The sequence below is a fragment of the Mercenaria mercenaria genome, chromosome 14, assembly GCF_021730395.1.
Source record: "Mercenaria mercenaria strain notata chromosome 14, MADL_Memer_1, whole genome shotgun sequence".
Lineage (NCBI taxonomy): Eukaryota > Metazoa > Mollusca > Bivalvia > Venerida > Veneridae > Mercenaria > Mercenaria mercenaria.
In genome coordinates, this window is record NC_069374.1 from 1367437 (window position 1) to 1382598 (window position 15162).

Here is a 15162-nt window from a genome sequence, read left to right on the forward strand (position 1 = left end):
ATAAAATAGTTCGAATATCCGAATGCATAATTAGGTAAAGGTGTAAACAAAAGTTGCAACAGATCTTGATATCGTACTTTATTACAAAGAAAATTGACAGTTTATTAAGGGTTTTCTTCCAAAATGAAGTGGGAATACAAAGAAGAACATCCCTTTGAGAAGAGGAGGGCAGAGGGTGAGAAGATCCGTAAGAAGTATCCAGACAGAGTGCCTGTAAATATCGTTAATTTATTTTCAGCTTTTTTTTGCGCAGCCATATTTTCGTTTTCAATTTTAGGAAATTATATGTTTTATTCTTAAAACTTAGATTTTAATGACAGTTTCGTACAAAAAAGAGAAACATTAGCGACTACAGTGATTTAGGTTATAATGGATAATTAACGAAAACGCGTTCCAATCTAAATAATCTAGGACTAGGAAGAGATAAAAAAATACGAAACAGAAAGAGCGAAGGACAAGGCCTGATGCTTGCAATGTTATGTAATTAACAAATAATCAGGACATATAACGGTTTGTCACCTGCTTTATTATGATTCATAGTTCAGGAATAGATGTGCAGGAATTTAACATCTGTAGTAGTCGTCCAAATAAATTTGACGTCAAAAGTGTGATTTTGTGATAGGTCATAATCCCTTTCTGGAAGGGAGGAAAGATATTGACCTATACAAAAATTATCACAGTATCATGGCTCACATACAATTAGTTGGACTTCTGTAGTAGGAGCGGAAAAAATTATTATGTGCAGCCCGATACAGGTCTCAAACCTGCGACCTGCAAGTCAGATGCTCTACCAACTGAGCTAATCGGACTATCAATATCGTAGACTAATTATAAGTAATAGTTATAGTATGTGTGAGAGTGTGTTACCAGGATATATCAGAGCTAGGGGTACATCGAGGGTATTTTTCTCTGCACATATCGTCGAGGCCGGTAGGCCGAGACAGATATGTGAAGAGAAAAATAACGAGATGTACCCCTAGCTCTGATATATCCTGGTAACACACGAGCATTACATATTATAACTGTTTTATCGCATAGTTTATCATTAAAATTTATATATTATTTTCATTTAAATTTGTTTATTATTATTTTTACTATTTTGATTCCCTTTCTGCGCCTCGCTGACTGAAACACTAAAACTTCTGTTTTAGAAAATGTGTTCCCCAGATAAAAGTACCCAACAAATTTCTTCATTGGTTTTAAATCTTTGCATTTCATTGGCCAGACATATTGTAAAACTTGTTGTTTTGTTTGTAAAAAAAATCAAAGAAAAAGAAACATTTGAGAAATCTCAGAATTTCATATATTTCACGTATTTCTGAATTTGGCAGTAACTATCAAGTTTTTGAAATATTCTAGTTTATTTATTATTTTACTTTATAAATGTAGGTGTTTGTGACAATTCTTTCTCTGTGAACTGTAAATTGGAGCTAAAATCATCTTTTCTTTGAAAGGAAAAAATTATACTCCCTTGATAGAACCTCAATAGAGAAAAAGTGTTCCGTTATATATCGGAACAGTTTTACTGTGCTGATATATATCGGAACACTTTTTTTCTTATGAAACTCCATAGAGATTTCCGTGTTGATATATATCGCAACAGTTTTGTAAGATATCAGCACAGTTTTGTAGTAATAATATGTGTTACTATGTATAACATGCTGCAAAGATCAAAGGAAAATTGCCGCACTATGCGATAATATTTATATACATTATATGCACACTGAGCACTACATTCTAAGCATCAGATATGAATGATGAATCATGGTAAATTAGATGATAAACCTCAAAAGCAGATTGTTACCTTTATTACATGCTCATTAAATATTTTGATAAACGTTGTGCTGGACTCCATCTGTCCAAGTACTGAACTTGACTTAATTCGACAATTTGCTGTCATGATGATAACTAGCCTGCACATCACAGAACAGTAGTTTTCCCGACCTTTTAAATTTTGTGCTTTATAGACTTTACGCCGTCATGAAGCATCTGGGTAACAATATTATATCATCTTTGTTGCCTTTACATACAGTGCTCCAGCTAGGATTAAAAAAGGGCAGGGTGCTGGCACTGAAAAGGGCACTTCTGGGGTGGGGGTCAGTCTGGGACCGTGCTCCCCTGGGAAAAAAAAATATAACTGGTCCATGCATTCAGTGCATTTTAACATACTTTAGGAATGGAATTTGGCATAATTTAGGCATGTTTTTTGGCTCACTTTATGCGTGTTATAAGGCATACTTTGTCTTTTAATATGCTATGTCTGTCATCTCTAATACACCTATTTATTAACTAAAAATTCTGCACTTTGTATTTTACTTGGCATTGATTATCAACTTGTATCATTTCTTTGTAATTGCATACTGTATAACAATTATCATTTTCGCGCCACCTGCCAAAGTGTACTTTCGTTTTCGGTAAAATAGTCGTAATTATCCCTTTATACACAACTGAAACTAAAGTCCAGACAACAGGCATTTAAATCTAATTAATAAAAATCGACCACAATCAAATCTATGTGTTTAGGCCTATTTTACTTGTTACAATTTCAGTACACATCTTCTCCATGTACTTGATATTTATAAATTTATACGTGCAACATATATACAGAAAATAAAGTTTAAACTTCCACTTAAATAAATGAAATCAGGCAAAGTTTTTAACTTACAACTTGTAATAGAACGTATTCCGGGTATCCAAAATTTTATATCCGGGTATGGTTACACTTTTTTCTAAAAAGTGGTCTAATGTCCAGTTTAAACAATATTTTTGAAAAAAAAAATTATGATGCAAAGACAGTTTAACAGCATTTTACAGTATCTGACATTAAAGTGTACCCTGTCATTACATCTTAGTAAACTAATTTCAAAGAAATCTTCATGAAAAATCGGCAATTTCACAAAGCAGACGACAACCTACTTTCGATTTCAAAAACTTGTAAAACGATAAAATCAAAATATTTTCCTATTTAAATTTGATTGTGGTCGATTTTTAGCTCGACTATTCGAAGAATAAGTAGAGCTATCCTACTCACCACGGCGTCGGTGTCGGCGTCACACTTTGGTTAAGTTTTTCGTACCAGTCCACTTTTTGACAAAGTCTTTTGAGATAAAGCTTCGAAACTTTCAACACTTGTTTACCATCACCATGGCCAGTTATAGGCAAGAGCACATAACTCTATCAAGGATTTTGGCTGAATTATGGCCCCTTTTGACTTAGAAATCATGGTTAAGTTTTTCGTACCAGTTCATATTTTGGCAAAGTCTTTTGAGATAAAGCTTTGAAACTTTCAACACTTGTTTAGCATCACCGTGTCTAGTTATAGGCAAGAGTACATAACTCCATCAAGGATTTTGGCTGAATTATGGCCCCTTTTGACTTTGAAATCTTGGTTAAGTTTTTCGTACCAGTTCATATTTTGACAAAATCTTTTGAGATAAAGCTTTGAAACTTTCAACACTTGTTTACCATCACCATGTCCAGTTATAGGCAAGAGCACAAAACTCCGTCAAGGATTTTGGCTGAATTATGGCCCTTTTTGACTTAGAAATCTTGGTTAAGTTTTTCGTACCAGTTCATATTTTTGCAAAGTCTTTTGAGATAAAGCTTTAAAACTTTCAACACTTGTTTACCATCACCATGACTAGTTATAGGCAAATGTACATAACTCCATCAAGGATTTTGGCTGAATTATGGCCCCTTTCTACTTAGAAATCTTGGTTAAGTTTTTCGTACCAGTTCATATTTTGTGTAAAGTGTTTGACATATGGCTTTGAAACTTTTATCTCTTATTCAGTATAATAGTCTATATCTGTAGGAAAGAGTACATAACTCTATCATCTATTTTTGCTGAAATAAGGCCCTTTTTGGACTTGGAAATCTGTTCTGTTTTCATACAAGTCCATGTTTTGTCAAAACTATTTGACATATATCTTTTAAACTTTGAACACTTGTTTATCATTATGATTTCCATCTGTAGGCAAGAGTACATAACTCTGACAACTATTTTGGTTGAATTATGGCCCTTTTTGGACTTTGAAATTGGTTCACACATTGCCGTTTAGTGCAAGACTTATCGAAATTCACAAATACTGGAACATTGTCTAATCTGTTTTTTTCTTTTGTCTGAATATCTATGTTAATATTTTGACCCCATTCTTCGAATAGTCGAGCGCGCTGTCATCAGACAGCTCTTGTTATTAATTAGATTTAAATGTCTGTTGTCTGGACTTTAGTTTCAGTTGTGTATAAAGGGATAATTACGACTATTTTACTGAAAACGAAAGTACACTTTGGCAGGTGGCGCGAAAATGATAATGATTTCAGACTGGTTTGCAAACTATTTTAACACTAAGGTTCAGTGATTTAATGCTAGTGGAGCAGTCTAAAATATCATGGTCTGCCTCGGGCACAATTACAGCAGGTAATTGTTTGCTAATTATATCAATGCCCCCCGGCGTGTATCACTCAATAAAAAGGGGGCAATAAAGCAGTGTATTATAATCACTGAGGCAAAAAAGGGAAGTTTGGCTAAAAAAAAGAAGTGAATGGTTGTAAAACGGGCAGGGTGCCTGGCGGGGCAACAGGGCGGAACATAGCAGTGAAAACCTAGCATTAACGAACTTATTTTAATTATTTGAATATCCCGGTTGTTTTTACTTACCTCGACACAAGAGATTGTCAACTGCAGGGGAGTTACAGTGCGCATGCGCTGAAATTGAGGCCCCTTGAAGGTAAACATCAACCTTTTGAATGCATCTGCGTAACTGAGGGAATTGACGATAAGTGAAGAATTTTCGCAGTTCGATACAAAACAAAAGGACTGTTTGTATACGCAGCCAGCATTTTATTTTGCCATTTTTTAACAAATAGCCAGTTATTTTTTACAGAGCCTTCTCGGTGTGCAGACTGTTATATTAATGTTTGTATTTTCGGTCGAGACAGTTTTTCAACAGGGATTTCCACGCTTGCAGATGACAAGAAAAACATCATCTTTTGTTGATGCACCATTTTTATACGCCCGTTTGAAAAACGGGACGTATTATGGGAACGCCCCTGGCGGCGGATGGGCGGGCGGGCGGCGTCCACAGACCTTGCCCGGAGCATATCTTCTACATGCATAGAGGGATTTTGATGAAACTTGGCACAGCTGTTCACCATCATGAGACGGAGTGTCATGCGCAAGAACCAGGTCCCTAGGTCTAAGGTCAAGGTCACACTTAGAGGTCAAAGGTCAAATTCAAGAATGACTTTGTCCGGAGCATATCTTCTTCATGCATGGAGGGATCTTGATGAAAGTTGGCACAATTGTTCATCATCATGAGACGGAGTGTCATGCGCAAGAACCAGGTCCCTAGGTCTAAGGTCAAGGTCACACTTAGAGGTCAAAGGATACAAGAATGAAAACTTTGTCCGGAGCATTTCTTCTTCATGCATAGAGGGATTTTGATATAACTTGGCACAAGTGTTCACCACCACAAGACGGAGTGTCATGCGCAAGAACCAGGTCCCTATGTCTAAGGTCAAGGTCACACTTAGAGGTCAAAGGATACAAGAATGAAAACTTTGTCCGGAGCATTTCTTCTTCATGCATAGAGGGATTTTGATATAACTTGGCACAAGTGTTTACCACCACAAGACGGAGTGTCATGCGCAAGAGCCAGGTCCCTATGTCTAAGGTCAAGGTCACACTTAGAGGTCAAAGGATACAAGAATGAAAACTTTGTCCGGAGCATTTCTTCTTCATGCATAGAGGGATTTTGATATAACTTGGCACAAATGTTCACAAGCATGAGACGGAGTGTCATGCGCAAGAACCAGGTCCCTAGGTCTAAGGTCAAGGTCACACTTAGAGGCCAAAGGTCAGATACAAGAATGACTTTGTCCGGAGCATTTCTTCTTCATGCATGGAGGGATTTTGATGTAACTTGGCACAATTGTACACCACCATGAGACGGAGTGTCATGCACTGGTCCCTTCTTTTGAATTACTTCCCTTTGTTGTTACTATAAATAGCTTATATTGTAACTTTTTCATTACTAGACGTAGGGAAAAATGGAGACCACTTTTCTGTAGTACAACATGCATGTTACATCTAATTTTGAGGTGTATTTTGACCAGTCTCTACCTGGTTAGGATTTTTGTGTGGACTTAAAATTTTTTTTTTTTTTAGGTGTATTTTAAGGTATCTCTACCTGGTAAGGAGTTTTTTTGTGGACTTAGAAAAACAAAAGAATTACAATGATTACTAAACAACCACAAAATTAAAATTCCATTTGCAAATACAGGTGCTACAGTAAAGAAATTTGCTGTGACGGGCGTATATTGTTACATTCTGGCACTCTTGTTGTTGAATGGTTTACCCTATAAAGAGACGTTGATATGGAGCTGATAATTAAACCTAGAACACAGTCTACCTTTACTACTTCGTACCTACGCGCGAATCGATACTTACTTACAATATTGGGTACGAAAATTTGCGTCGTCATAATTTGGAGCGGTAGTTGAGTTGCGCCACCAATGACGCGTCCAAAATTATTTTGAGGGTGATTTTGAAAATCAGTGTGCTAAAACGCACAAAAATGTGCGTCAAGGAAAACCCTGACATTCCGATAGTAATATAGTAATAAACCATGAAATTCAGAAAAAAAAATCGACTTATTCACTATACTTTGGCATTAAATTATCAATTAAAAATAGACCTAGGGATTTACCTACGATACTGTCTATCACTGAATCAAAAGTTTAGAGTGGTCAGGGCGTTAAACTACCAATTTTGAGACCGGTCTTGTTTAAAGTGACAAGGTGAGCTTTTGTGATCGCCCAGTGTCCGTAAACTTTTGCTTCTGACCACACTAGACTAGAGGTTCTTATTTTTCATGGGATCTTTATGAAAGTCGGTCAGAATGTTCACTTTGATGATATCTAGGTCAAATTCGATACTGGGTCACATGTGGTCCAAAACTAGGTCAGTAGGTCTAAAAATAGAAAAAACCTTGTGATCTCTCTAGAGGCCATACTTTTTAATGGATCTTCATGAAAATTGGTCAGAATGTTTATCTTGATGATATCTAGGTCAAATTTGAAACTGGGTCATGTGCCATCAAAAACTAGGTCAATAGGTCAAATAATAAAAAACCTTGTGACCTCTCTAGAGGCCATATTTTTCATGGGATCTGTATGAAAATTGGTCAGAATGTTCATCTTGATGATATCTAGGCCAAATTCGAAACTGGATCAACTGCGGTCAAAAACTAGGTCAGTAGGTCCAAAAATAGAAAAACCTTTTGACCTCTCTAGAGGCCATATTTTTCAATGGATCTTCATGAAAATTGGTCTGAATGTTCACTTTGATGATATCTAGGTCAGGTTCAAAACCGGGTCACGTGCGGTCAAAAACTAGGTCAGTAGGTATAAAAATAGAAAAACATTGTGACCTCTCTAGAGGCCATATTTTTCATGAGATCTTCTTGAAAATTGGTGAGAATGTTCACCTTGATGATATCTAGGTCAGGTTCAAAACTAAGTCACGTGCCTTAAAAAGCTAGGTCATAAGGTCAAATAATAGAAAAACCTTGTGACCTCTCTAGAGGCCATATCTTTCAATGGATCTTCATGAAAATTTGTCAGAATTTTTATCTTGATGATATCTAGGCCAAGTTCAAAACTGGGTCGCATGAGCTCAAAAACTAGGTCACATTGTCAAATAATAGAAAAAACGACGTCATACTCAAAACTGGGTCGTGGGGACAGGTGAGCGATTCAGGACCATCATGGTCCTCTTGTGTTTTTTAAAAAAAGCTGTTAATTATATTTGTGTTATGAATGCAAGTGTTATACGAATTCTGCATAACAACCTAGCTTTTTTGTGAACATTTTATGTTTCTATTACGTTTTGTTTGAAAGTTACTGGCAAAAAATAGTGATTTGGGTCCGGAAACTACTTGGAAACCAGTAGAGGATTGTTATTTGGCATGTGAAGTTATGAATTTTGGATTTCACTCTGCTAAATCAGAGTTACGAACCTTGACATAGTTAAAGATATGCAAGAATCTTTAAAGTTTGAGTTGCATGTATTATAATCATGTCTCTTGTATCTTGAAAAAAATTCGGTCTTGAGTCATGAACGTTTATATAACTGTAGCTTTTTTGGAATTCAAAATTTAACCCTTACCCTGCTAAACTTCTATTATCTATAAAGAACTTGTTCATCTTTCAATTTAGAAAGTACCATCCATTAACTTAAAAAGAGGTGTAGCCCGCCCGCTTAGCTCAGTAGGTAGAGCGTTGGTCTACGGATCTCGGGGTCGCGAGTTCGATCCTCGGGCGGGGCATATGTTCTCCGTGACTATTTGATAAACGACATTGTCTGATATCATTAGTCCTCCACCTCTGATTCATGTGGGGAAGTTGGCAGTTACTTGCGGAGAACAGGTTTGTACTGGTACAGAATCCAGGAACACTGGTTAGGTTAACTGCCTGCCGTTACATGACTAAAATACTGTTGAAAAACGACGTTAAACCCAAATCAAACAAACAAATAAAAAGAGGTGTTTACCTAAAAGATACAGACTGAATGGCGACCATGCAGTTATTGATCAGACTGCATGGATGTGCAGGCTGATCAAGAGAGCAGAATCAGTCGTGTCCAGCAAGATAAGGATTAAAAGGCCAATATACAAAATATCTTAAAGAGGTCCAAATCGGTGCTTATAAATTCAATTAATCCAAACAAGTTGACCCAGTGTTCAACCATTATCATTCACCAGATGTTCGACATGGTATGCAAGTTAAAACCGCCCAACATTGCGCGAAAACCAGGGAAGCATGGTCATGATGGTAGATCCCTGGTACATTGTATGCGAGAATGGTGTTCAACTTGTGGAATCTGAGTTTGGTGAAGATCAATGTACCGTAAGTGGATTGTCTTTTAGAATGTTTTTGATTCTTTCAGGTCATAGTAGAGAAGGCACCAAAAGCAAGAGTAGGGGACCTTGACAAGAAGAAGTATCTTGTACCATCAGATCTGACAGTAGGCCAGTTCTACTTCCTTATTAGAAAAAGAATCCACCTGAGACCAGAAGATGCGCTCTTCTTCTTCGTAAATAACGTGATTCCCCCAACCAGTGCAACAATGGGATCTTTGTACCAGGTATATCAATTCAATATAATTTAGTCACATTGTTCATGATAGTGTGAATCGTACTTACTAGTGCAAGCCTTTTTAGCTCGACTATACGAAGTATACAGAGAGCTATCCTGTTCACCCTGGCGTCTACGTCCTTCAGCGTCCCCATCTTGGTTAAAGCTTTTTTAACATTTTCTCTTTTTTCTCCTTATCTCTGTAATTACTGTCAGATTTGCTTTAAACTTAAAATAGTTATTCCTCACCATTACCCACATCATATGGCACAAGGGCCATAACTCTTACACCAATATTTCATGAATTATCCCCCTTTTTACTTAGAATTTCAGGTTAAAGTTTTGATGCACATTCACTCTATCTCAGTTATTCCAGAATGGATTTGATTCAAACTGAAAGTAGTTGTTCAACATAATTACATTATCTCCCACATCATATTACACAAGGCCCATAACTCTTGTACCAGTATTTAATGAATTATCCCCCCTTTTACTTAGAATTTCAGGATAAAGTTTTGATGCACTTTCACTATATCTCAGTTATTACTGAATGGATTTGATTCAAACTTAAAATAGTTGTTCAACATCATCCCTCACATCATTTTACACAAGGGCCATAACTCTTGCACCAATATTTCATGAATTATTCCCCCTTTTTACTTAGAATTTCAGGTTAAAGTATTGATACACTTTCACTCTATCTCAGTTATTACTAGATGGATTTGATTCAAACTTAAACATCATATGACACAAGGTGCATAACTCTTGAAACAATATTTTATGAATTATGCCCCCTTTGCTTAGAATTATACTTATATAGTGTTTTGATACACTTTATCTTTACTTCTCATATTACTTAATACTTTTGACACAGATTCATGCTATTGTGCAGTATCTTCATCCACCGTTGGAGTCATTAAACACTCTAGTGACAGCTCCAGTTTCCTCAGATGTGCCCAGTTTCATTAACCAGCATCAAAATAGTTGAGCGCCCTGTCTCCTGTGACAGCTCTTGTTAAACCCCTGCCTGAAAGCCAGGATGTCCTGTGGGACAGGCGGCATCAACAAACTTTGTCCAGAACATTTCTTCTTCATGCATAGAGGGATTTTGATGTAACTTGGCATAAAGTTCACCATCGTAAGACGAAGTGTCATGCGCAAAAACCAAGTCCCTAGGTCTAAGGTCAATGTCACACTTAGAGGTCAAAGGTCAGATACAAGATTGACAACTTAACAAGCTCTTGATGGGCATATTTTGTGACTACGGCACCCTTGTTAGCTCATCATAACACGTTCACAGTAAGCTCAGTTGTACTGGTAGATGATACATTGTAATATGTTATCATTTTGGCTTTATCACCCATCTCTGAAACTACTGATCAAAATTTCACCAATTGTGGTCTGTAGCCTCCTGGCATGGACTTACCTAGTTTCTGTATACAGTTTACCAGTAAATAGCTAGACCCCTTCAAAGGGGCCACTAGAGCTAATATAGAATATAACATTTTTTGTACTGTAATGTTCGTAGACTTGTTTATATAAACTGTATTTATGTAGCACATGATTATTAACTAACATGCCATGAACTTTTAAACTTAAAAATAGACTGAACTTGATGCTTTTTATCACAGTTTTTAAGTATTCCTCTGGATTTTAAGATTGTCAATTTAAAAATGCTTTTTACAACTTTATCTACAATTAGTGATGGCTTCATGAATTTTGACTCACACTTTGATCTTAGTAAACTTTGTCCGATTGATAACTATAACTACATGTAGTTGGGGAATTGAGCCGACAGTTACTTGATGAGGAGCCAGGCACTGTTCACCTGTATCATTGTAATAGCATTTGTGAGATGAAATATGCATTATTCTATTATTCTATGATCAATAATTGTACATTGTAATATTCATTTTTACAGGAACACCATGAGGAGGACTTTTTCCTGTACATTGCTTACAGTGATGAAAGTGTGTATGGAGCTTAAACCAAGGGGAACAACCACGTTTATCATATTTCATAACTTTTTACTGGAACATCAGCATTTCAAAAACTTTTCATTTGCTTTTGGAATTATGGAATCTGTTGCTAAAAAACTCTTGAGATTTTGGAAATTTGTGAAATAATATTTTGATTGTAACTAATTTGTATGTGATATACATGTGATATTTTTCATTGATTAAATTGTAAAAGCAGTTTCAGATAGACAAAGCTTGCAGTCGTACGTGTTGTGCATTAGCAAGGTGAAAAGAAATGTTTTTTTCCCACTGCATGCTTGTCATGCATACGGTATGTGGAAAGTGTTTCTAGTAAGTTAGTGGACCTCACTGCAAAGAAAGATCGAGAAAAAATTTGTAGATTAGGGCAATAGGGCTTTGTGTGAACCCTCTATCACACAACTATTTTATTTCATTTTTAAGTTTCATCAAGGAGATGTACTTCTATTCTCAATATTTCTTTAAAAGATACGTGTGACTATGAAGAAAAGAAACAAGTTGCTTACATAACTTTGTATATACTTAAAAAAAATAAGAGGCCTGTAAAGGCTTACAATAGACAAATTGGCAGTAGAAGCACAAACTTGATCAACCTAAAAAAATGTTGACGCAATTATATTTGAAAACAAAACTGTACAGTTTCAACATGAATACATGTATTACACTTTAAACATGAATATTTGAAAAGAAGAAAATTTTGAAAAACTAATAAAAATGTCTAAACCGTCAGGGGTGTAACTGTTTTAAGTTATGTAACCTATTTCAGTTACGTTTTCAAGCATTTTATAACCTGTATTAGTTGTAAAATACAGTTAACTAGGTAAGTTATTCAAAAAAAGTCTTTTTGCTGTTCTCACAGTGACCTTTGAAGTGTAATTAGTAGCAAACTGTGGTTAATCAAATTCTCTTTTAGCCTGATCATGACCTGATAAGCATAATGGGATGTTAAGTGTTTTATAGCTTTAAAACTTTGGGTAAAACTTTATCAGCCTTGCCTGAAAAATTTTTCAGCATAGATGGAAAGATAAAAGGTCAAGGATTCAGGAAATAATTGCATTAGTCTCATTTAAAATGAAGAATTGGCACAGGTGGGCTTTGTAAAATTTTATGATAAATGAAACAAGTTATGAAAGTATAAGCAATAACTGGAATGGGTTATAAACTGCGATAACTTGGAACAGTTACACACCTGACTGCTAAATGGTGATGCGGATGAGTGTAAGTGGGATAGAATATGACAATATGTATGCATGTATATAGAGCATTTCAACAATATATTTATGATTGGTTGAGGAGAAATTTATAATCTGAGTATTTGTTTGTTGAGAACTTTGTTGATTTTATGATCTTGATATGAGTGTTGTTCATGAATGAATGGTTAATTGTTTTATGGTTTTATAATTTAAAGTGTGCATCTAAAATGTTGGGAGATAGCTCCTTTGTTTTGTTGGGTTAATTTCTGAAATATATGGCGCAGTATAAAGATACTTCAGTTATCAAAGCAGCCAGTCTGGTCCTCTTTCTTTGGGCCATTACAGTCTGAATTGACTGCTACAGTAGACCTAGAAGACTATATGGATGTAACATCTTTATTTAATTCTTTTCAGTTTATCTTAATGGTTAATCTATATGAAAAAATTTTAATATCACTTTTCAAATATCATGTCATTGCGTACACCTGTTAACAGACCTACATGATATACAAATATTTATATAGTTTTAGTATGAAGTCATGTATCCCTTTCTAAATTCTAGCTTTTTTTCCATCTGAACACTACCCGGTATTATGTTTTCCGTTTTGTTGTTTTTATTGAATGTATAGTTTTGACTTATTTCTTTTAATATTGTCATCACTTGGTATGAATTTAATAAACAGTTATGGTGTATAAATCCTTTTGTCTTTGTACTGGTGTTGTAATGTTAAGCTGTTTTGCATGTACCATATTTATTATTACAGGGACAATTACTTGGTTAATCGTATCAAGTTTGATTACTTTGCAAAACTGCTAATCGCTCTCAAACAGTAAACATCACGAAATGTACTTTATTTTCAGCTCACCTGTCACAAAGTGACAAGGTGAGCTTTTGTGATCACGCGGCGTCCGTCGTCCGTGCGTGCGTCCGTCCGTAAACTTTTGCTTGTGACCACTCTAGAGGTCACATTTTTCATGGGATCTTTATGAAATGTGGTCAGAATGTTCACCTTGATGATATCTAGGTCAAGTTCGAAACTGGGTCACGTGCCTTTAAAAACTAGGTCAGTAGCTCTAAAAATAGAAAAACCTTGTGACCTCTCTAGAGGCCATATTTTTCAATGGATCTTCATGAAAATTGGTCAGAATGTTTACCTTGATGATATCTAGGTCAAGTTCGAAATTTGGACACGTGCCGTCAAAAACTAGGTCAGTAGGTCTAAAAATAGAAAAACCTTGTGACCTCTCTAGAGGCCACATATTTCACAACATCTTCATGAAAATTGGTCGGAATGTTCACCTTGATGATATCTAGGTCAGGTTCGAAACTGGGTCACGTGCCTTTAAAAACTAGGTCAGTAGGTCTATAAATAGAAAAACCTTGTGACCTCTCTAGAGGCCATATATTTCACAAGATCTTCATGAAAATTGGTCAGAACGTTTACCTTGATGATATCTAGGTCAGGTTCGAAAGTGGGTCACGTGCTATCAAAAACTAGGTCATTAGGTCAAAAAATAGAAAAACCTTGTGACCTCTCTAGAGGCCGTACTTTTCAATGGATCTTCATAAAATTTGGTCAGAATGTTTACCTTGATGATATCTAGGTCAAGTTCGAAACTGGGTCATGTGCCTTCAAAAACTAGGTCAGTAGGTCAAACAATAGAAAAACTTTGTGACCTCTCTAGAGGCCATATTTTTCATGGGATCTGTATCAAAGTTGGTTTGGATGTTCATCTTGATGATATCTAGGTCAAGTTCAAAACTGGGTCAACTGCTGTCAAACACTAGGTCAGTAGGTCTAAAAATAGAAAAACCTTGTGACCTCTCTAGAGGCCATACTTTTCAATGGATATTCATGAAAATTGGTCAGAATGTTCACCTTGATGATATCTAGGTCAGGTTCGAAACTTGGTCACGTGCATTAGGTCAGTAGGTCAAATAATAGAAAAACCTTGTGACCTCTCTAGAGGCCATATTTTTCATGAGATCTGTATGAAAGTTGGTCTGAATGTTTATCTTGATGATATATAGGTCAAGTTCGAAACTGGGTCAACTGCAGTCAAAAACTAGGTCAGTAGGTCTAAAAATAGAAAAAACCTTGTGACTTCTAGAGGCCATATTTTTCAATGGATCTTCATGAAAATTGGTCAGAATGTTCACCTTGATGATATCTAGGTCAAGTTCGAAACTGGGTCACGTGTAATCAAAAACTAGGTCAGTAGGTCAAATAATAAAAACATTTTCTGACCTCTCTGGAGGCCATATTTTTCATGGGATCTGTACGAAAGTTGGTCTGAATATTCATCTTGATGATATCTAGTTCAAATTCGAAACTGGGTCAACTGCGGTCAAAAACTAGGTCAGTAGGTCTAAAAATAGAAAAACCTTTTGACCACTTTAGAGGCCATATTTTTCAATGGATCTTCATGAAAATTTGTCTGAATGTTCACCTTGATGATATCTAGATAAAATTTGAAACTGGGTCACGTGTGGTCAAAACTAGGTCGGTAGGTCTAAAAATAGAAAAACCTTTTGACCACTTTAGAGGCCATATTTTTCATGAGATCTTCATGAAAATTGGTGAGAATGTTCACCTTGATAATATCTAGGTCAAGTTCAAAACTGGGTCATGTGCCTTCAAAAACTAGGTCATTAGGTCAAATAATAGAAAAACCTTGTGACCTCTCTAAAAGCCATATTTTTCAATGGATCTTCATGAAAATTGGGTCATGTGGAGAAGGTGAGCGATTCAGGACCATCATGGTCCTCGTGTTTATCCCCCCACCAAAGGTGAAGGGGATATTAGAAATGCTCTCCGTCCGTGCGTCCGTCC

The 15162-nt window shown here is 36.0% G+C and overlaps 1 protein-coding gene across 1 annotated transcript; it reads left to right on the top strand.

The window, feature by feature from the left end:
* The first annotated feature begins 14 nt into the window (after positions 1–14).
* On the top strand, positions 15–13025 carry LOC123528316 (gamma-aminobutyric acid receptor-associated protein). Its single transcript, XM_045308051.2, has 3 exons — positions 15–213; positions 8951–9148; positions 11060–13025. The coding sequence occupies exons 1-3, from the start codon at positions 124–126 to the stop codon at positions 11123–11125; spliced, it is 354 nt and encodes a 117-aa protein (XP_045163986.1). The 5' UTR covers positions 15–123; the 3' UTR covers positions 11126–13025.
* The last annotated feature ends 2137 nt before the right edge of the window (positions 13026–15162 follow it).